At 36.9% G+C, this 23842-nt stretch overlaps 1 protein-coding gene across 1 annotated transcript; it reads left to right on the forward strand.

Annotated features, from left to right (window-relative positions):
• Window positions 1-3873: 3873 nt before the first annotated feature.
• Window positions 3874-17041, forward strand: mfn2 (mitofusin 2). Its single transcript, XM_043247463.1, is given in 21 exon segments — window positions 3874-4039; window positions 4958-5093; window positions 5200-5330; window positions 5333-5361; window positions 8636-8760; window positions 8995-9103; window positions 9303-9410; window positions 10111-10145; window positions 10147-10262; window positions 10647-10714; window positions 10794-10915; window positions 11408-11534; window positions 11799-11903; window positions 12682-12784; window positions 12856-12880; window positions 12882-13046; window positions 13048-13069; window positions 13904-14059; window positions 14190-14383; window positions 15222-15356; window positions 15927-17041. Coding segments are annotated over 21 exon segments (2196 nt in total). The 5' UTR covers window positions 3874-3924; the 3' UTR covers window positions 15997-17041.
• Window positions 17042-23842: the final 6801 nt, after the last annotated feature.

A 23842-nucleotide genomic window follows, 5' to 3' on the forward strand; every position in this document is an offset into this window, starting at 1 on the left:
AATACACAGTAATAAAAAAAAACAAAACATTGCTTTGCATGTTAGGTGTATACGTTAATTTCACGCGTCCTTTTCATTTTTTGGGGTTAAATAAGTGAAAGGTGATAGTAGGATTACATCACTAGCCCGGTTTGTCTGATCTTTATATATATATATATATATATATATATATATATATATATATATATATATATATATATATATACATGAAAAATTATTGAAGATACATAATGAAAGATTATAAAAGATATCACATGTCTATGACAACCAGTCTCTGTAAACATCAAGGGGGAGTGACCCGCCCTTTTTTGACCAATCAGAATCGCACTTCCTTTGTCAATCATTTAGCGCTTTCGCTATTCTTTACATGGGATTGGCTAACATGGCTTAAGGGGCGGGATTTTGTGACCACGACGCCAGAAGCTAATATATTTTTATTGGATGTTATAATGTTTTATTACACTGTACTGTGCACATACTAAACTACGTATTTGTATTATACTATCTTTTACGTTTTACCTATTCTTGTAGAAGGTAAAATTCCGTCACGTGATTACGGCATTGTGTCTCGTAGTACAGAGGCGTGGATTGGAGCTGAACGCTGCTGTCAGTGACATTGAAAGTACTCTTCGCTGGAGATGCGACTCGGATAGTAGTCCGTCTGATCCTATTTAATCTCAGCTAAAGACACCAAAGGTGCTGCCGGTGTTTTCTCGAGATGTTTCACTTTCACGCTTAGAATCTCGTTTAACCCGCTGGAGGACGAGGACGCTTTTCTGCTGCTGTCGGTGACATTGGTCTCTTTGGATGTCGTGACTCCGGTGTTAGTGCGCGTTACGGTTTATAAAATGATGATTGCATTTGATCAAGTCTCTGCTTTGAGTGTCCCGCGATCGGTGTGTGTGATCGGTCACTGAAAAAGCAAATGCTGGGCAGCTGATAGGGCTTATTTGATCTTCACTATTTTATACAAGCTCCGACACGCATTGCCAGGTAAGATTTGTTTTATCAGTAACCCGTGTTTTTATTTCTGTTCAAACGTGTGTGTGTGTGTGTGTGTGTGTGTGTGTGTGTGTGTGTGTGTGTGTGTGTGTGTGTGACACGTTCAGCTAAGCTAAGCAGATCCCATTCAGATCGTCGTTACCAGAAATATATCTAAAAGTATACTTGAGACATCGTTAGCACTAGTGAAAATTCTTGCATAATATCAAAGGGAGTGTTTTCTTTGCTTATCAGTATCCTGATAAAGGACATTCTTGTGCTTCAGCATACAGACAGCACCTGTAGTAGTCATGGTGGTTTGGCAGATACTGTTGTTACCGTGGTACAATTTTTAATGTGCAATTATTTATAGGGAACACCCTTTGTTGACTTTGGTGTCCTAGTTGCAGTTCAGGCAGATGCTTTTATATGCACTTGCTCATTGCACATCTTTAATTGCACCTTATTGCACAACTAGTTGGAATTACAAAAGCGTGTTGCTGCATGGCGTCCTATGTCATTTGTCTGTTTTACAAACTTGTTTTAAATCATAGCATACTATTACGCATGCTGTGTAGCGTTGTTATCTCATTACTTGAGAGATACGGAATAATTTTACTGTTAAAAATGTGGCTTTCGCTCACAGATATGTTAGAATATTGAACATTTGGAAATGACAGTTATTTAATTTGGCCTTTTTTTGTTTACTTAACACCGTTTTGCTGAACTATGTTGCCAGCTGCCTAAAAGAACATGTATTTTTAATACATTTTTAATACGCTGGTAATATCTTGGGCCGCGCAGGCAATAGCTGTTTCACACAGCAGGCGTGGTGCAGATTATTGGCATGTTGCAGAGGGTTTCGCTGATAGTAAGTTATCAGGTTGGGTCAACTTCTGATGTCTGGTTATTTCAAGTGCAGACAGACATCTGGACGCTTTATTAATGTTGCATTTGTCCTTTTAGCCCGTGCAGTGAAGGTGACTTTCCAGGGTGCACGAACGCTCGCTCCTGCACGTATCTTACCAACTGCTGCTCCAGTCTTTTTAATATGACACCAGTCAGACGTTCAGAAGAACGCTGACATTACCAGCGCTGAATGTTAATAGTGTACCGCTGAGGTTATGCTCGTGAACTTGAATTTGGCTTGGTTTAAAGAAGAGCTGTGGTCCTCAGGGTCTTTTTGAGAGCATTAAGGACCGACTCAAGTGAGGTTTTTTTGGCACTCTTGTTCGCTGTGTCGTTTTCTTGGTCGTGTGCATCCTCAGATATGCGTACAAATAGTTTTGATATTTGCTGAAATCTCACAAGTGCGTTTTGAATCATGTAAACCATTCCAAATGATCCTGAATGAAGTTTTACTGCGGGGCTGTGTAAGCTCCTTCTGCATACACGAATAAAGAGAATTATATTAGTGGCGAATGATATATAACCAATGCAGGTATATCAGACAAATATTTAGACAATACTGTTTCTGTAGTCAGATTTAGAAGCCAGACTTTTATTTTGAAAATGCAAAGAATAGGTGCATAAAACTTCAAATCACTTATTTATATTAAGTTTGTGCTGCCATATATCCATTTTCCAACCATGTCATATTCAAATCATATTTACTATCCACTGTATGCAAAATTATAGCAGTAAATCTTTATTTGAGAAAATCATGTGCACTGTGGGTTAGTAATACACAGAATGATTTAAACAATTTTGTTATTTGTGGAAAAATACCCTAATAGGATTGATTACAGAAGCAAGTAGCACCTTTTTTAATAAACTTACTTATTTCTTATATTTTTGTAAAATTGCTTTTCAAATCATATTGTTATAACTATCATCGAATATATTATTCATAATAAATATAGGCTTTATTAGAGACGTGATATTATTTAATATCTTTTAAACAATGTAATATCAATTACTTATATTAATAATATATTCTTAAAGGCGTCAGTTCCGTGTCCTCAAGCAGAACAGGCTAAGGTGTGATTGTCCAGATTGTTTCTGAACGGTCAGAAAGGGAAATGGTTTAAATTGATTGTGCACAAACGAATCGCAATGATGTCAAAGTTCAGTAAGGGAAGGCAATTCCATTTTGGCTAAACACACAGACTCTTCTAGAAAGTGTATTGAGCACATTTTGACGTGTTGTTGACACTCGGCTCTTTTGGGCGACGCAGCATTTCTCATCAACACACGGGACTCAACAATAGCTCTGAGCAATCCAGTTAGACAGCAACAGCTGAATGTGTGTGTGTGTGTGTGTGTGTGTGTGTGTGTGTGTGTGTGTGTGTGTGTTTTTCTTCTTTAGAGCAGTTCTCAGGGTGCGTTGTGTTTGTGTTTAAAGAGCATTTGCAAGTGTTTGTGTTGTGCATTTCATTTGCAGAACATGTCTTTTAACGTCTTATCCCTTTGTTTCACCTCTTTACAAGATTAAATGACTAGAATTTGTGAACTTTAAATCCCGCAGTTCCTAACAAGGAGCTTTAATGTCTTTGTTGATTCGATGCCAGTAGAAACTGAAAGCAGCAACACGTGATGGGAGATTAGTTGTCCTTAAATGCTCTCATTTAGATTTCAAATGTTTGTTTTTTTATTAATGTTGAGCAATACAGATTTTTTGGATTGCTGAAATGTATATTTATTTGACATATTTACTCAATTAGAAACAATTGCAATATAAATCACTATTAATAATTTGAACTGATAGCTTATTGCTGATGGTATATGTAGAAAGCATTACTTTCTTTTAATAGTTTATTACACGGAAGACTGGGAAGACACATGAATGAAGAACGAGAACACAAAACTCTGACCAACCCTAGCAACACCTTGGTAACTACTCAAAAGTTTTCTTTGGTTGACTCATCTTTTATCTTCTAGTGAGATGTCTCTGGTTTTCCATGACCCAATACCAGTGTGATCGGCAAGAAGGACAAGCGACTCATGGCCGAGGTGAACGCCTCCCCGCTTAAACACTTCGTCACCGCCAAGAAGAAGATCAACGGCATCTTCGAACAGCTGGGTGCCTATATCAAAGAGAGTTCAGCCTTTCTAGAAGGTGTCTGCTTTCATTACTTCTGGCCATCCGTTTGTTTCGCTCCACTCAAAGCACACTGCTGCGCGCCGTTCATCTGTCGAGCTGATAAGAGAAACCTGGTTGATTGTGACTAGCATAGCTCAGATAGCAAAGACAGGTTACGTAATAGACAGGGAGGCTCAGGGAAAAGCGCGGCTTAGTCAGCGTATCGCGTGTAAGGCTTTTTTCTATGAAGATCTCAGGTTTTCTTTAGGTAAGGTCTTACTCTGGTAGCTCATAAGCTCATAGCATTTTACTTTAAGGATTTTGGTCTCATGCTAGTTTTAATTAAGGTCAGTCACATTTTAGGAAAAATGGCCAAAGCTTATCGAGATTACACTGAAAACCAGTTCTGTCTCTAACATTCAGGATATTTACTTTTGTACTTTATTGTTGAACGATACTTTAAATTGTTGAGGAGAGGTTTATAATTACTTATCTTAGTTAGAATTTAGTTTAAAATCTCCCCCAACTAATGTTGTCAACTATAAAATAAATGCATCGTTTATTTTGTGCTATAACTAGTATTAAAGCGGAAGAGACCAGTGCTGCCTCTTCAACCAAAGCTGCATTTATTGTTTGTATTTTTGTAATGTACAGGATTTGAAAGATAAGATTTAGTTTTCTTTGCGATTATTGGGTGGCAATTTTAGACAAGTTGGTGGTTATTCAACTTTTTTACATAAATATAAAATAGCAGGTAAGACGTTTACCGTCAAACCTAAATGTTTTCGATTTGTACCATTATCCAACCACCTATCCACTATCCAACATTCATAGAAAAGATGAATGTAATCATGGTATTGGCCTTTAATTTCGAATATCAAGGCATTGTGAAGTTGCAGATGTTTGCGAAGTACTTAAATCAAGTGTATTTGAACTGGTCTCTTTTGTTGGCAGAGACTTACAGCAATGAGGAACTGGATCCTGTCACTACGGAGGAGCAGGTGGCGGAGGTGCGAGGATACCTGTCCAAAGTAGCAGGGATCGGGGAGGTCCTGTCCCGCAGGCACATGAAGGTGGTCTTCTTTGGCAGGTCGGCGTTTGGTGGCATCGATAGAAAGTTTTTATGTGAATGCTAGGCGCTCAGTCATAATTTTGAATTGTAATATTTGATTAAGTCACACTTTTTGTGTCAACAGGACAAGTAACGGGAAAAGCTCCGTCATTAACGCCATGCTCTGGGACAAAGTTCTGCCGTCTGGAATCGGACACACCACCAACTGCTTCCTGCGAGTGGAAGGGACTGATGGGAACGAAGCGTTCCTGCTCACCGAGGCTCGGACGAACGGAAGAGTGTTAAAGTAAATGCTCTCTAGTGATCTTGGATGCTTGTTTCTTTTGTTTGAGTGTTTGGGTGCGTCTGACATGTTGAGTCAGATAAGATCCATGCTGTGGGATGGGGAATGGAAATTGGCCTCTTGTGTAACTCTGTGCTTCTTACTATAGCAACCATAAATGAGCTTTGCACACCGAAGGTGCTAAAGAGGGTGCGTAATCTTTTTAGTCTGACTTGAGAGGATACGCCCTTTGGAGATTTGTTGAGCGCTTGTTTCTACAGATTTCAGAAACACACACCGAGCCAGATCTGTGGTTCTGTGTTGAAAGGTTCTTTTCTGAAACCTTCTGAGCTGTCTCACGAAGGTGGCGCGCCAAGGCGTCTGATTTAAAGGCTGGTCAGAAATTCCAAGGCAGGCATCTGTGGCAGCATCTATGTCTTGTTCACATTTCAGTTTGTGAGAACCTACTCGGGACCGTCAAAATTGGAGTATAAAATTTAGTTTAAAATATGTTAACACTGTTGAGATCTTTAGCTATATGGCCCAGCCAGTGCCTGATAACGTGCTAAGCCTGATAACGTAAAGCTTAAGTCTCTTGTTTAGAGCACTGTGTGGGTTTACTCTCTAGTACAAGCGGGTTAAGTCTCTTACACAACGCTAGAGCACTGTGTGGGTTTACTGCAGCTTTACTAGGAACAGAGCCATTAAATAATGGAAATTAGAAAGTTTGTATGAACACCCCCTAAAAAAAAAAAACTTCCTGCATTTTTAGTTCCATATTATGAATTACTTTCGAGAAAAACTGAATTTTGAATGAGGATAATAGAGGGAGTGGCATCTTTCTTCTACTGCAAATTGATTGGCTGTAGTAAAGTAGGCATTTTATTCAGAAATGAACACTGACATTTGGAGGGGCGTGGTTAAGGATGTCACGCTCAAGCCAACAAACTGACATCATCAGTTTTTGGATTAAAGATTACGAAGGCAAACTATTTTATTTTTTTTTTTTTTTTTGTGAATTGTTCACCATAAACAACAATTTTGAGTTTAAACTACTTTTTTATATACGTATCAATTCTGAGTTCAGTTTCAATGCAAATTTTCTAGAATATGGTTAATGTGCTGTCACGCACAATTTGTAAAACAATAAAATAAAAAATAAAAATATATATATTGTAAACATACATACATATATGAGAAAATAGTATAATATTTATACAAAATATTGTTACTTTACAAATTAAATGTACATATCTTTAAATTAATATTATGAAATTTTTAAAAGCAATATTAGTAAATTCAAACATCGTTCCATGAACATAATTCATAAACATGTAGATGGCCCACTATCAGCAAATATTGATATTGTCATTGATATATTGTGCATAATTTTTTGTTCATACAGTTTGTTCAAATTGGAAAATAATGAGCAGATTATGTCAGTGACGAGTAATAAGACAAGACGAGTTTATTTGCCTTGCTAAAATAACTTCTCTAGATCTTGGCTGACTGTACATAAGCTCCTGTCTATAATTACACCCACATGAGTCAGGAGCTTTTTCCCATCAGCTGTCACTAGGTCACACGTTTTTGTCATTTAGGTCTCGTCTTATGACCTTTCGTCTGCACCCATGTATCACAGGGCTGAGAAACAAGACAAGGCATTGTCTGCTGTAGAGAGGAATGCTGGGAATGAGCATTTAACTGTACTCGCCAGTTTTTCTAGAGACAATAACAGGTTTTTTTTTAAGTTCTATTCATTTTAATTCTTACATCTACACATTTAAAGGAATGTTGGCTTTTGTTTTCAGCTTTAGATCCCACCACGAGAAAGGTTCTGCCTTTCTGGTCGTTCTTGTCGCCGTTTTCTATTTATTCGGTATTTAAGCGTGCGCCAGGTGTCCTGTTGTGACGTCTGCGGGTTATATCTGGCTTCTGATGACTTGCATGCACACAGAACAATGGTCAGCAGCTAAATGAAGAGCAGCTGGCTGATAGACGCAGCGAACGTGTGCGTGCTCCCATCAGGATGTGGGACACAGCCGTTCTCTTAATGCTTTTCCCAGAGTCCGTCTGAAAGAGGCCATTTCCGTCCGCCCCCGACTGCATGTACACTCCATGATGACATAAACAAATGCAGTCCATTCTAAGAGTGGGCCAAAGGTCATACGGTTTCCTCTGCCAAGTCTTGTAGGTTTATGAGCGATCCTTTACTCTCTGGCGTGTGCTTGCACTCATGGACTTTTAATACGAGCATTGATAGGCTAGAATATTACCTTTTAAAACTAGAGGTGGTTTGTACATGAGCTCTGTTTTTTTATTTCCTAAAGCTCTTTCCATGGAAACTAAGTTTTTTTTTTAAAAAAATGTTTCGATATCAGTATTTGAGAAAGTAAGCAATAAAGCAGTGTTCGAAACTCTCACCTTCGCTATAATAATGCTTTCTAATTTAAAAGTACCCTAGGTTTTTGCGGGAAATTCGAGCACGCTGCTGTAAACAAAAAGAAATTTCCTCGGCTGCTGGGCTTTGTCTCATTCGCCCGAGGATCATCGTTTAATTATGGCTTATTCTGACAGCAGCTGGAATAGTTAAATGTCAAAAAAATCATTTTGGTGGTGGATTGTAGTCTAGTAAGGATTATATGAAACGCATGCGAGTAAAATTTTATTTATATTCCGGTTTTAAATGTGCTTCGGATTACAGATGGCCTGGGATTACACAAGATTATTATTATTATTATTTTTTTTAAAACAAGTTGGAAGCGAGCAAAGTTTGCTTTTGAGGGTAAAATAATTTTTAATATGATATTCAAACAAAAACATTAAACTGTGCGTAAATTGAAATTTAATACACTGTACTCATAGTCACACAATGCTGGTGTTGTTAACGTTAACAATTTGAGAATAAAGTATAACAATAATATTAATATGCAGGGTTTGATGTAGGGATGCACAATATTGGATTTTTGCCATAAACCGATATTTTTCAACTCATTTTTGCCGATAACGGTATTTTATAACCGATATTTTGTTTTATTTGGAAACAACACCCATGTCTCTCCTATGCAGAAATGACATTCACCTTCAAAATATATATTCATCAATTTATACCACAATATGAATGAAATATTACTTTCATGCTAGTAATAATAGTGATTACTATTATAACTGGTACCATTTTTGACTCTAATTACGAACAAGAAAAATCCTGATTTCTGTGATTTCAGCTGATCTGCTTTAAAATAGTGCAGTTAAAAGTACTTGCAGTGCTAATGTTTGTGTGTGTGTGTATTGGCAGACGGTGAACCAGTTGGCCCATGCCTTGCATCAGGACGAGGATTTGGACGCGGGCAGTCTGGTGTGCGTCATGTGGCTGAAAGCGAAGTGTGCGCTGCTGCGTGATGACCTGGTGCTTGTGGACAGGTAACACATGTTGAGCGCACTATTAGGAAATAATGACTGTCCTTTAACATCGCATTCAATACACTGTCTGTTTTCATTTCATTTGTATTTGCTACATGTATTTTGCTTGCTAGATGCATCTTAATATTAAATATAATGCAATGGAATTATAAGCTTATTGCATTAAATGAACAATTTACTGATTTAGAAGTCGTATTAGCAATATTTAGTTTTTTTGAAATCTTCCTTTTCAAGCCCTGGCATTGACGTCACAACAGAGTTGGACAGCTGGATCGACAAATTCTGCCTTGATGCTGACGTTTTTGTCCTCGTGGCCAATTCAGAGTCCACTTTAATGCAAACAGTGAGTTTAATATGAACTTCAGTTTGTGTAAAAGGGAACAGAGGCTTTATGCATATTTGGTATAAGTATATAACAGCGTTATGGACAGATAAATTGTAGTAGTTTTTTTTTATTCAGTAGTTATTTGCACGAGTTAAAGTTAGAGTGCACACGTGACCTCACTCGCATCAAAACGTGTCTCCCCTTTGCCCTCTTAAAGGAAAAGTCATTCTTTCACAAAGTGAACGAGCGCCTCTCCAGCCCCAATATCTTCATCCTGAACAACCGCTGGGACGCCTCCGCTAATGAGCCCGAGTACATGGAAGAGGTGCGACTTGCATGACACGGCCACCTAGGGCTGCATGATTATGACAAAAATTTGCTTAAAATTGTAATTGCGATTTATTAATTACGATAAACACAATTTACATTACCATCGTTTGAAGCAACTTTGTCATATTTTGCTATGAAAATAAATAAGCTGAAAACATAAAAAAAAAAAAATATATATATATATATATATATATATATATATATATATATATATATACACACACACACACACACACACATATATATATATATATACACACACACACACACACACACACATATATATATATATATACACACACACACACACACACACACACACACATATATATATATATATATATATATACACACACACACACATATATATATATATATATATATATATATATATATATATATATATATATATATATATATATATATATATATATATATATAGTTATGTTTCACTTACAACCAAAAACACATTGTTTAGAATCATTCTTCTCGAGGAAGTTTTTTTTCTATTTGTTAGCATGCATATTACTAGCATTTTGGCCGTTTATTAGTACTTGAGTGCTCGAGCATGCTTTAGAAGCGCCTCATACCTGAACTCAACAGCTACCTTATTAAACTCAAGCAGCAAAAATAGTTCCTTTGTTGGAGTGTGAGCAAATTTGAAACCAGGGTGAATGCTGCATGCTGTTTGTCAGGTGAGACGGCAGCACATGGACCGCTGCACTAGTTTTTAGTGGATGAGCTGCGGTGGTGGATCGCGCTCAGGCCAGCGACCGGATCTTCTTCGTCTCCGCTAAAGAAGCTCTTCAGGCGCGTGTCCAGAAAGCCCAGGGAATGCCTGAAGCAGGTACATACGTTTACTACAAACGTACAATATTTACAATATGTGTGGGGTTTTTAACGATTTACGTTAGAGCGCGATTTTGGGCAGAGGTAGAATTTTGCTTGTGATTTACTGACGGTGTGCAGATTAATCTACCAAAATTAACTCCTGCTTTAAGACTTAATGTGAATACTCTCCTCTTGTAAATATTGCATCTGAAAGCAAAACAATATATACAGTAAGATCAGGCATAAAATATCTCTGTCCGTTACACTTGTTTTGGTCTAATTCTTCACTGCACGCTTTTAGTAAGTTGTGGTACTAATAAAAAAACTTTTTCAAAAGCTTTAAACAAAATCCTCTTTTCCCCGACATGCGTTTGTGAGGTTGTTTTTTTTTTGGTTTCAGGTGGTGCTCTGGCCGAAGGTTTCCAAGCAAGGATGTTTGAGTTCCAGAACTTCGAAAGACGCTTTGAGGTGATTGTCGCGGCGTTTCAGATTGTCACTGGTTTAAATGCGTCCGTCTGACTCTCACTTCACGCACGCGCCCTTGCAGGAGTGCATCTCGCAGTCAGCAGTGAAGACCAAGTTCGAGCAGCACACGATGAGAGCCAAGCTGATTTCTGAAGCTCTGCGTCTGATAATGGACTCTGTGCACATCGCAGCTCAAGAGCAGAGGTGAGCGGTAATCCATCACACTGAACGCTGATCCACGGTCACATTAGAATTAGCTTAGAACCTGACTGTGCTGTTACAGTCCGAGGAGGAGCTGTAAATGGTATCAAATGATGGAATTTGGGATAATATATGCGACATATTTGAATTTGCTGGCGATGCAAAATTAACTGTGTAATTGTGCATGGTTTTCTGGAGCTTCAAGACATCCTGTTGGACTGGTTTTATGATCCTGATGGTCTTCAGTGTCACATTCTTCAGCCCTATTTGTACCATATTTGTACAATATTTAGCCTAAGTCCAGTTATTTGAATCTATTGTGTTTTCAGTATGTATAAAGTTGCGTCATGGTAAGGGTAGAGTGATCAGGAGTCGTATTAAGCTAACAGCCTTAGATCAGTTTTATTAAGAGAATCTGGATTGGTATATTTGAAGGATAGCTGACTGTAAATAGACTGAATATTTAGAATTGATGATTTTTGTGATGATTTTCAGGATTCACTGTTTAGAGATGAAAGAAGAGCGGGAGGACAGGCTGGAGTTCATTGATAAACAGCTGGATCTGCTCACTCTGGACTGCAAGAGCAAAATCAAGAAGATCACCGAGGAGGTGGAGAAACAGGTGAGGCTTCATTATGATGTGCCTTTAGTCCGGTTTCACTAAAATCAGGTTGGTGCCATTTTTATCTGGACTGAAGCACATACATGACATTTTAAAAGAAGAATTGTTTCCTTTGTCTAGTTGTTTATAGGTTTGTTTTCTTTTACAAGTAAAAATACTACAAAACGCTCTCTTACAAGTGTGTTTCTATGTTTCACCCTCTGTGCGCGTGTGTTTGTGTGTGTGTGTGTGTGTGTGTGTGTGTGTGTGTGTGTGTGTGTGTAGGTGTCTAACGCTATGGCAGAGGAGATCCGGAGGCTGGCTGTGCTCGTGGACGACTTCCACTTGGACTTTCATCCTTCACAAGTGGTCCTTAAAGTATATAAAAATGTGAGTTGGACTTCTCTTTATTTTTATACATTTTCATCAACTGTTGTTTAATGTTTAGTGTCAACATGCAACTCTTCACGCGGAAAGTCCCCAGCTGCCCAGAAATGCTCTACGCTCTTGTGAACTTTCAGTTTTACACAGGGCTATATCAAGATTAAACAAGTGTGTGTGTGTGTGTGTGTGTGTGTGTGTGTGTCAGTGTCCTTACTCCAGTCTCTAGGTTCTCATGATCCTTCAGAACTCATTCTAATATTCTGATTTGCTGCTTTTGTTATAATATTAAAAATAGCTGAGTGTCATTTTTTTCAGGTTTCTTTGATGAATAGAAAATTCTGAGTAACAGTATTTATCCAAAAAATAGAAATCTTTTGTAATAAACCTTTGAATGTATTAAGCTTTTTATTTTAGATAAATGCTGATCTTCGGATCTTCGAATCCTAAAAACAATGTGCTGTTTTAAATATTGATGATAATGATAAATATTTCTTGAGCTATAAAAATCAGCGTATTAGAACGATTTCTGAAGCATCATGTGACACTGAAGGCTGGAGTAACGATACTGAAAATGTAGCTTTGGTCACAGGAATAAAGTACATTTTAAATGATATTTCACAATATTAATGCTTGGTGAGCACAAGACAATTCTTTCAAATTTTATACAAATATCACAGTTCAAAGACGTTTGACTGGTAGTGTATGTATGGATATATTTAGCGGTAATGCATGAAAATGAAATCTCTTTTGCGTCACGTTCTAATGATCGAACGGTTGCTTTCAGGAGCTCCACAAGCACATAGAGGACGGTCTGGGCAGGAACATGTCCGAGAGATGCTCCACCGCGATAACTGCAGCGCTGCAGAGCACGCAGACCGAAATGATAGGTCGGTATCTCTATCATACGGCTCACCTCGGTGAGAGCAGCAGGTTAAAGAGACTCTTCTGATCGTTTCAGAGGGCCTGAAGCCCCTGCTGCCCATCGATTCGAGAGCAGGTGGATAAGATGGTGCCCAGACAGTGCTTCGCCCTCAGCTACGACCTCAACTGTGACAAACTCTGCAGTGACTTCCAGGAAGACATCGGCTTTCACTTCTCCCTGGGCTGGACCATGCTGGTCAACCGCTTCCTGGGACCCAAAAACACACGCGCTCATGGGCTACAACGACCAGGTAGTCTTTGCGATTCGTTTTAATGGTTACATTTATTTTTAGTAAGCAAAAGTGTGACTAATATAAATAAAAACATACATGTGTATATTTAAGAAAACTTTATGTATTAAATCTTTTTATTTTTCGTTTGACAGCCTAAGTAAATAAACAATTTTACAACCGTTTATTAAAGATTTTAATGTAATGATTTTAAATGTATTATTTATTTAAATATAATAGATTAATAATAACAACAATTTATTACAATATTTTTAAAGGATGATAAAACACTTTGTGATAAATAAAACTAATAACACTTTCTTTAAAAAAAGTTTTTTTTGCCCTTGTTTCCTTGTTAATTTTTCAGTGATTCTGTAATGATTTGTTACATTTTATCAATGAAAAGACACAGCTAAGTAATTCATAAAACCTTTTAAATAATTAAAATATTTCCAATAATGTGGCACTATGAGATTTTTCATAAATTCGCAAAAGAAATCTGCATTTAATAAAACACATCAGTTTTTAATGGACATGATGGACGCTATACATGGGTCATTAAAACATTAAAGAAAAAAGTATATATTCCCTAAAATGTAATCAACAAACAAATAAATGTGAATTAGTATTGTTTTTTAAAGTAAAAATAAATGTCGCAAAGTCATGAAAAAATGCAATAGTTAAGTAAAACTATTTCTTATTGATACACACTACAGATGCTGAAAGCTGCTTTTGATCTGTTCATCAGAAAAAACGTTTTTATGATTGGATCTTACGATTCGTTCTGTGTTTTCCACAGCCCTGCGCCCTGTGTTGGGTCCTACCTGATGAAGTGTGTGTGTTTTGTGTTGCCAGGTTCCCAGGCCTCTGGCCATCACTCCGGTCAGCACCAGTATGCCTCCTTTCCCTCAGGGATCCATGACCCAGGAAGAGCTTATGGTTTCTATGGTGACAGGATTGGCCTCGCTCACCTCTCGGACGTCAATGGGCATTATAGTCGTTGGCGGAGTGGTAAGAGCGTAGCGTGTATCACGGTACTGCATCTCTATTAATGCCCCAAAAAGCATGAGTGGCTGCATGTTTTCCGCAACTGCGACAATATGAAGCGGATGTAAGCGCTGCGGTTGTGTTCGTGTCTCAGATCTGGAAGGCCGTGGGCTGGAGGCTCATCGCTCTCTCCGTGGGTCTCTATGGGCTGCTGTACGTGTACGAGAGGCTCACCTGGACCACGAGGGCCAAAGAGAGAGCTTTTAAAGACAGTTTGTGGACTACGCCAGCGTAGCTACAGCTCATCGTCAGCTACACGGGATCTAATTGCAGTCATCAGGTTCAGCAGTAAGTCTGAACGATCCTACACGATCCAGTCCGGTTTATGAGTTGTGTATTTCGGTGATTTTTTTTAAGTTGCTGTGATCAAAGCTGAATTGTTTTGCATCGTTGCTCTAGTCTTTAGTGTCACATGATCCTTCCCACCGGTTACATCGAATAATAAGTACGGTGTACTTGTGTTTATAATGTATTGCAAAACACTTTTGCTACTGTTGAGGTGGATACGGGTAAGGCTAGGGACGGGTTTGGTGATATGGGTAGGTTTAAGGGTAGGTCAAGGTTAAAGGTCACCATTCTAACTATAAATGTAATTACAGAAGTTAATTCAAATGTAAGCACATACAGCTTTACATCTTAGTTCAGTTTAGCTGTTTGTAAAATAAAATGAACAGATAAAACTTGGGATGCATTAATAATGTCTTAGTAAATGCTTGAACTGAGATTAATAAATGCTTCACAAATATTTGTAATCATTAGTTCACAAATCTTAAACACTGTAAAGTGTTACTGTATTCTTGGATGAACAAAACAATTTATTTGAGATGGACATTTAGTGTCAAGGTACTAATATCTTTTTTTTTTGCAAAATGGTACCTTTGAATGGTAGTGCATATCCGTGAAACGAATAAATCGCATCATGTAAGGGAGTTTCACATTATAATCCAGATTTGGGTTGTTTGATAGTTAATCTGGACTTTACTGTAAAAGTGGTTCTGTTGTTCAGTTGACGTGAACGCCACTGCTGCCCTCTAGTGGAGCAATGATTTGATTTCTGTAGTTGTGCAGGCTAAAAGGCTGTGTGTGTGTGTGTGTGTGTGTGTGTGTGTGTGTGTGTGTGTGACAGGGAGCTGGCCAGCACCTTCTCTCAGCTCTGTCAGCAGGTGGACGTGACCAGACAGCAGCTGGAGGATGAAATCCGGGATCTGAACAGCAAGATCGAACAGTTGGACGGCCTGCAGAGTAAAGCCAAGCTGCTCAGGTGAGAGCCTATGATAATACATGACTGTCTGTCTGATAAAACACTTTGCAATACAATATGACCACAGTAATGTGTATATATATACGGGTAGGTTAGGGACAGGTTTGGTGGTATGGGTAAGTTAAGGGTTAAGGGTGGGTTAAAGTGTAATGGATGGGTCAACAGTGCAATTGTATGGATAATATATTAATAATGTTTTTGTAATTGTTGCAGTTATCATGAACTGAGATTATAAACTGAATATAACGCGGGACCAAAAAATCGAATACTTTTTTTTTTCCAGAGATGATGCAATAAATAGTTTGAAAGTGACACTAAAGGCATTAATGTAAAATATATATGTATATATATTGAAAAAATGGCTGAACTAATGATGCTATAAATATATAAAATATAATAATATTTCACAATATTACCGTTTTTTACTGTGCTTTTGAATAAACGAATGCAGCTCTGTTGAACATAAAAGACAGTCCAAGTCTTACAAACAAACCCGAATGCCTGAAATAACAAAGCACGTTAAAATAGTTTCATGTTGCTGAATATTTTTCCGTTTGTGTTTCGCGCAGGGAATAAAGCAGGCTGGCTGGACAGTGAACTCAACATGTTTACCCAGCAGTACCTTCAGCAGGGGCGATAGAGAACCGCTAATATCCACTGCAGATCACCTAACACCTAGCCATCCTTTAAGCGTACTGCTCACCAAATATTTCTTTTTTTTTTTTTTTTCTATCAGTGTTTTGTTTGTTTTTTGCATTCGAGACCGCAGCGTCGTGCCACTTTGAAGAGAGCTTCTTTTTGTTTTGTACACTTCGTTTCTTTTGTATTTAATACAGGGTAGTTATTTATTCTCGAGTTAAGAGGTCATGTGGAGTGCTTGGCCTGCGTTTGTATAGATTCCTAGAGAGGTTTGTTAGCACGCCACGAGCGGGTTGCAGAAAGCGGGAGGTCTTCTAAAGGGGCTCTCGCGTGCCTTGTGACCAATCTGACGGCGCGCTTCAGCTAAATGTGGGATTTGCTCTGCTGTGTTTGACACGCGTGATGTTATTTAAGCATCTCCATTCCACTCGGCGTGCGAGTCGATCTGAGCAAGTCTAAATAATAACTTTTTTGTCACCCTGTTCCCAAGATTTTAATCTGGCTACATTTAAAAATCCAATTGTTGTGAATGAAATCAGCAATATTTAATAGTGCCTCTTCAGTTGTTTTTTTTTTCCATACCTGCTCTGTTTTAGTTTCAACTTGGGACAAATTAACATTAATGTACTATTATTTATATACGAGTTGGGCATATGTAAACCTGGATGCCAGTTACGCATAGAATTGCATTCTACGTCTATTTCATCCGCATCTGATTGCAATAATCGGATTGTAAATGTGTGTGATGCATCACTAACCTGTTAGTCCCTGCATATGTACGATCTAGTGAACGCCTAACCTGTTTTCGTTTGGATTATGACGCGTGCCAAGTGTTCGAGAACGTCTTGGGAGAAGCTCTTGTGATGTGCACTTTATATTTTGCTGCTTTTTTTTTTTGCGTTTGTTTCCAGAAGAACCGTTAGAAAGAGAAAGGCACGGTGACCTGTCAGCAGTAATGTATAGATGAGCATGCAGACCGTTGTCATTTATTGTCATTCACTATTACTGTTTGATGAAATAATAAAGTGACACTGTTGAAAAATGAATTTATGAATGCAGCTTGATTTGGTTCTGTGAAGGCTAAGCTATATGCCAGCTTTTCTTTACTACGAAGCATGTGTTGGTTTCATTCTTTTAATAGGCATCAGAATAAATACATTAGGTGTTTAATGAATGGCAATAATGTGCATTTATATATATATATATATATATATATATATATATATATATATATATATAATTAATAATATATATAAAAAATTCAATCTTAAATAGAAGCAATATGGACAGTAAAGATAAGCTGATTCCAAAAATTGCAATTTTAAAACACTAGTAATAAATTTAGTTATTTTGTTATGGATTACATGGTTACGTATTCACACAGTAAATTATTTTTATGTCAAATAATTTTATGTGTTTAGTCCTTTATCAGTTAATGATTACACTGACATGCAGGTAAACAAATCAAATACTTTTTAAAAAATTATTTAAATTTTAGTGTTATTTTTATTAATATCTCTGATGTCAAAATCAAAAAAGGGTATATATTTCCTTTTTTTATCAATAAGGTATGTTTAATGGTAATTTTAAAACAGTCTTTGTGTAGACCTACTTTAAATATACATCCTCGCTTGTCTAAATTCATTTCTAATTCTGTTTTCATAATTGAACTGTCTTTAAATTAAAACACATCTTGTTTTCATGAATTCTTTCATGAAATCAAAATGTCCCACCTGTCACGTTTGTTGAAACTACATCACATAACCATTCTTACATTTGAAAAACACATTGTGACATCGTTTCTGACAAGACGCTTCTGATAGTACGTCTGATGCCTCTTAATCATATAAATATTTTCAATATTATCAAGATTACTGAGTTTTTTTTTCCACCTCTAGAGGATTTGCTATTGGTTGTTGATGCATATTATGAAATTAAGATGCATGATCATGCATTATGATAATGGCACAATGACTCATTATGCATTTTAATGTACTACTTAATTAAAGGAAACTAATTAAAGGTCCTTTAAGTTGAACATTAATACACCAAGGCTGGAAGTTTCAATTTGTTGTTTAATTAATCAAATGACTTCAGAGACTATTTTAGATCGTTATTTTGGAGAAAGAAAAGTATTTTATTCAACATTATGTCAATATTTGGGCTACTCATACACTTTTTTTAAAAACATGTTAGACACAAAAGTGTATTGGCGAGGAAAGCTAAAGTTTGGAGCTGCTGTGCACCCAGAGGTAACGTCCAAAAAAACGGTTATAAGAGCATGTTCAAGCCCTAATTATTATCTGAGCCATTACATGAAAAACCTCCATTTATAACCCTGATGTTTCAGTTTCAAACAGTAATTAAGGCCTTAATGAACAGAGCTCTGCTGCATCCCTGAGCTCATTTGCATGTTAATTATCATTAGCGTCGCGGGGAAAAGGGCCCATAACAGCTAAATTAGCTGCTCAATCATGTTTTTGGCTACTCTGAGTGTCACTGAAGCACAACAGGCCACAGCATTCGGCCCCTCTCTGTCTAAAACCATCTCGTGCTCTTTTCCCTTAGTTTTAGAGTCTTTCCGAAAAGGACAAACTTTTGAATTAGCGAGCCAATCAAACGCGAAAACTTTTGAAAAGCGCCATTCTGAAGTAGTTTTTTTTCTTCACTAATCGTAACGGGCTAGTCTTCGCTAGCCTACTAGCCTCAGCTAGCCTTCACTTCCGCTACTAACACAAGCTAATAAATAACTATTCATTTATTAAAAGGCTTTACTGAAGCGTGTATTATATCGAATTAGGAGTCTCTACGCGGGAAGTTAATAACTCTGGACTGTTTTACCAAAAGAGGGCGACAAAGCATCATATTTGGCTTTGGAGGAGCCCATCGAGCAAATACAGCAGAAGGAAATATCCCGTTTTACGAATGTGCTATGTTAATGTGCTTATTAAAAATGCTTATTCATTTGTTTATTTAAACAGGTGTACTAAGTTTTTTTTTTTAAGAAATGTGTCGTTTGAGGGGATTCGTTCACTGTAGATCACAATAGACGGTAGATTTCAATACAGTTCTGTGTAATACATCCCAAATTTAAACTTATAATATTGCTTTTTTATTATGTAAATAATTCTAAAAAGTTACATAACGCATGTTATTATTATGCACCTCCGTCACCATAATATAGAAAATTATGCAATTACATAATTAGGTCCTATTGAGGTGTCCACTTTTGCAATTTAATTTCTAATATTGTTCAAACTAAATTAATTTAAAAAAGAAAGAAAAATCACGGGTACAGGTTAACAATAAAACAAAGGAATGGCAATAATTCTGTTTAGTTCAATTTAATGTCTCTGAATGTCGTTTTTAATGTTGGATCTAAGTAAATTAATAAATCATTTTTTTTCAGATTGTCATTTTGAGCTTGTGTGTGAAGAAATGAATCGGGGCTTGGTAGCAATGATTACAAGACTCCGATATTATAATAATATAATTTTTACCTAATTGATGAGGAAGTGGTTTTAGACACTGGACATTTACACGCGAGACCTTTTTATGACCTCACATGTGACGTGCATTTTGAAATATAGATAAGTTGGATGTATGAGAGTCTTTTAGAAGATGATCTGAAAGCTCTCTTTTGTATAATAAGCTTAGCTGCAGAGCTCAGAGTCAGGGGACCGCAGTCCTGTGCAGATCCTTATTCATGATGTGAGATTATATGCCTGTAAATCACAAGCCTGATCTACGGATATTTCATGCATCCAGTCGTTTCGTGACTGATATAATACAACATACTTTTGATTTGCACTGGTTAAAGGTACAATCCATTAAGCTGCATTTTCACTTACACTGCAATGCCACTAATAAACCACCTGATATAGACAGTAAACCGCACTGATTGACAGCTGACCAATAGAATTCTGCCCTTTGTGAAAAGAAGTGCACTTAATTGTGCTGAAAGTGCACTTTAACTCCAAAGGTTTTTAAAAACCTGATCTTAAAATATTAATGAAATAAAAGCATACTTTCATGACGGTTTCTCACACTTAAGTGCACTTTTAACTTGGCATTACTATCAAATTAACAGTTTTAAGTGCATTTTAGATCATTGTATTTGATTCATTTTTGCATGCGCTTCTTTTAAGACACATATTTAGAAGATTTGTGAAAAGGCATTCTTAAGTTCAACTAATTATATTTGTCATAAATCTAAAATAATTTATAATCATTTTTAATGATGTTAATTTGTTTAAAAATAAAATGTCCACATTTACTTCATTATGAAAGTCAATGACTACCAGCAATTTTTTAAACAATTTAGCTACATTTAATAATAATTTTTTTTTTTAAAATTACCAACGTTACATAAATATCGATCTGCTAAAATCCCCGTTAATATATCATAACTGTCATAACAGTTCTGTTCTGATTGTTATGCAAGCTTTAAAGCATTCATGCTGAATGCAAACCTCTAAGGGTGGTCTCATCAACTGCAGATTTATGAACCTATTTTCTCACCTAACGGCCTAATTAAACGGGACTGACATTAAACGGGTGTAATATAGTCCAGGGCTGTGGATCATCAGAGTGGATGCTGCTCAAACCCAAACTACTGCTCCGTTCTGGATTCCACTGGACGGAGGAATATATGGAGGACAGGGAAATTTGATTTGGAATAAGAGCATGTCTTCCTGGAGCTAGATGTGCGTATACAGCTGTGTAAATAACAGAGTTTATCCTGCATCACCTGCAAGCAATGAAAGCAGCGCTTCAGCATTTTGCTCAGAGAAGATCCAACGCCAACCTGAGAGAGCCAGAGCTAAATAACACGCAGATGAATGCCAACTAACCCATTAATAATCAATAAGAAAGGGGAAAAAAAAATCTACGCACGCAATATTAATCAGCATAAAGTAGCTATCACTACGTTTCTGATTTCTGTGGGTGAAGCTGGATAATACAAGAGCACACTAATGACAGATCACGCATGCAGATCGTGAACGCGCTGTTTAGGATAGTTTTCAATGCTTTTCCCCCCGAAAAGGATGCATTAGAACCTGTTAAAAAATAAATAACAATAACTAATCATCAAAGAAAAAAAGCATTGCAGGTTCCACAAAAGGTGAGTTTCTTGGAGCAGTAAATTAGAAAGGTTTCTGAAGTAATGATGCTGAAAATTCAGCTTATATAAATGTTAAAATATCTTTATATAGGTAATTTATATAAAAAACAAATGCAATTATACAATATATATATATATATATGTAATGAATAAAATATATATAATATAAAAAATATATATAATGAATAATCATCACATCTGTTTACATAATATATGGTATATATGCTGTATATTTTATGTATATATATATATATATATATATATATATATATATATATATATATATATATATATATATATATATATATATATATAAATATATATATATATATATATAAATCAGAAAAATATGTTGTTTATATATTAAATATAAAATTTTTTAAAAATACAAATATAGACAAGTAAATGCATGCAAATATTTTCCAAATATATACTGTATATATATATATATATATATATATATATATATATATATATATATATATATATATATATATATATATATATATATATAACACATGAATTGCAAACAAAAGCTTTTCTTTTGTATGCGATATCAAAATAAGTACGTTTTTACTGTATGTTTAATCAGATAAATGCAGCCTTCCTGTTTGTAGTCTATTGCATTATTTTATCATTTAGCTCATGCATTATTGCTTCTTATCATTCATTTCTTCCCTTGTGGCTACTTGACTAGTTTTAAAAAGAACTAGAATATGATTTTATTTGAATTAGGCTGTAATAACCGGCAACAATCGGTTTCAAAACACTGCGTTCAACGCCTTCCTCACGTTCACCCCTTTTTTAGAGGGATTTGTTCCTACGTTCTGAATCAACGAGGGCCAGTTCATCCCAAAATGTTGTGAAGGATGCCGCTAACCGAACACTTTCCGGCACACCTCCACATCACGGAAGTCGACGGCTACCGGGTCGAACTTTTCTTTTGAATTTGACCTTACTCTCGCGAAACAGAACGATGGCTTTCTAAACCGAACGTTATTTTTTCGGCCTACGGCCAAAGCTGCGGTTATGATTGTATCTGTCTGTGGCGCGCTTCGGAGGGTTTTATCCAATGATATCAGTCCCCTCAGAAACATTTCCCGTCACACAAGCTTTTACGACGAGGGCGGGTGGACCGCTGCTGCCCGAGCATTTATATTTCCATTAACCCGATGTGTGTAATAGCCCTCGTTTTCTTGTTTCGTTCCGTTTTATACACGCTAGCCGTGTTCTTTAAGAGCTTTAGCTAACAGCGCTTGGCTTGGCTCGCTGAAACGTCCCTCTTTGATCTCACAGTCTTGGCTACGGTTTAAGCGCAGCCTGGTCATTGCGGTTCGGTTTTACGGCGCAGACAGACTGATGTCCATTAAAACCGTGCCACTGAAGATAAGCGCGCGGACGGATCGAATAGAAGCGCGGTGATTGGTCAACGACAGGACGCGCTATTAAAGCCCAAACGTGCCAGCCCGAGCCGAGCTGATGTCATGCGCGAACCGAGGGTGGGCACCGAGGGACAATATGCTCTTTATACACGCTGCTGCGCTCCGAGGCAGAAACATTGTTCGGCAATAAAACATTCGGGAATCAAAAGCACATGCTCCGAAGTGTAGGACACGCTTTACGTCGCACCGCGAAGCCGCCGCTCGACCGGGGACCGGAGTCAGTGCCGCACTGGTGTCGGACGCTGCGCGTTTTCATTTGTATCAGGAAGCTCAAATGAAGACCAGACTCGCTCCGAGACGGGCTGCGGGGGTTTATGGAGATCCCAGGCGCTGCGGAACAGATCGCTTTGACTCTACTGTTTTGACAGCTTCGCAATTTGCTGCGTTTTGTTAACTACCGTTAACACGAAACAGAATTTTTTTTTCTCTTTCGACCATCGCACAGTAAAAAGCACAGACCACGTGAAAAGAAGAAGAAGAAGTGCGCTCGAGCGTTATTAATAAACTTTAAATGTGGCGTTTTTCGGACACTTGGGGCCTAAATGCGTCTGAAATTTCGGCGCTGCTGAAATATACATGATTATAGTTTAAATCGATATTAAATGCAATTAGGTAAACTTAAGAGTACTTTTATACCCACTTAAGTGGAATTTTTACTAGCCTACGTGATTTCATAATAAAAGTCTAAGCTACTGCACTGACAAGCATTTATATCAAACTAAACATAGGCTGCTTTAATGTAATTCGTAAGTCACGTGTTCGAGGCGATAAAGCTGTCATTCAGAGCATTTAAAATACATGCCTACATTAAATATAACATTGCATACCTCTTTTCAGATAGCAGCTATGTTTATAAAGATTATTAAACGTGATTTAAAAGTTTTCATTTGGAAATAATTTTAAACGTGTTAAGGAACAGTCATGAAATGCTATTTATTTATTGATATTATTTTATAAGCAAGTACAGAAGCAATTTTACTCTGAAAATGCTAAAGAAATAATTACATTAAATCAATGAATTAAACAAAGTTTTAAGGCAAGCAAATAAGCATTGCATTAAATGTTTAATTATAAAGTTTAAAAACTCAAACAGTAGCTAATAGTTGCAAAATGTACTGCAATAATCTTCATTTTATTTTTTATTTATTTACAATTTAGTTCAAATCAATTTTTTTTTCCACAGGGAATTTCATGTGCTTTAATTTTAATTAATTAATTTATTTAATGTTATTTATTTATTCATTTATCGCTTCTTCTTGTTGCATGCATATTTGCAAAAG

Source organism: Puntigrus tetrazona, chromosome 8, assembly GCF_018831695.1.
Source record: "Puntigrus tetrazona isolate hp1 chromosome 8, ASM1883169v1, whole genome shotgun sequence".
In the NCBI taxonomy this organism is placed as follows: Eukaryota; Metazoa; Chordata; class Actinopteri; order Cypriniformes; family Cyprinidae; genus Puntigrus; species Puntigrus tetrazona.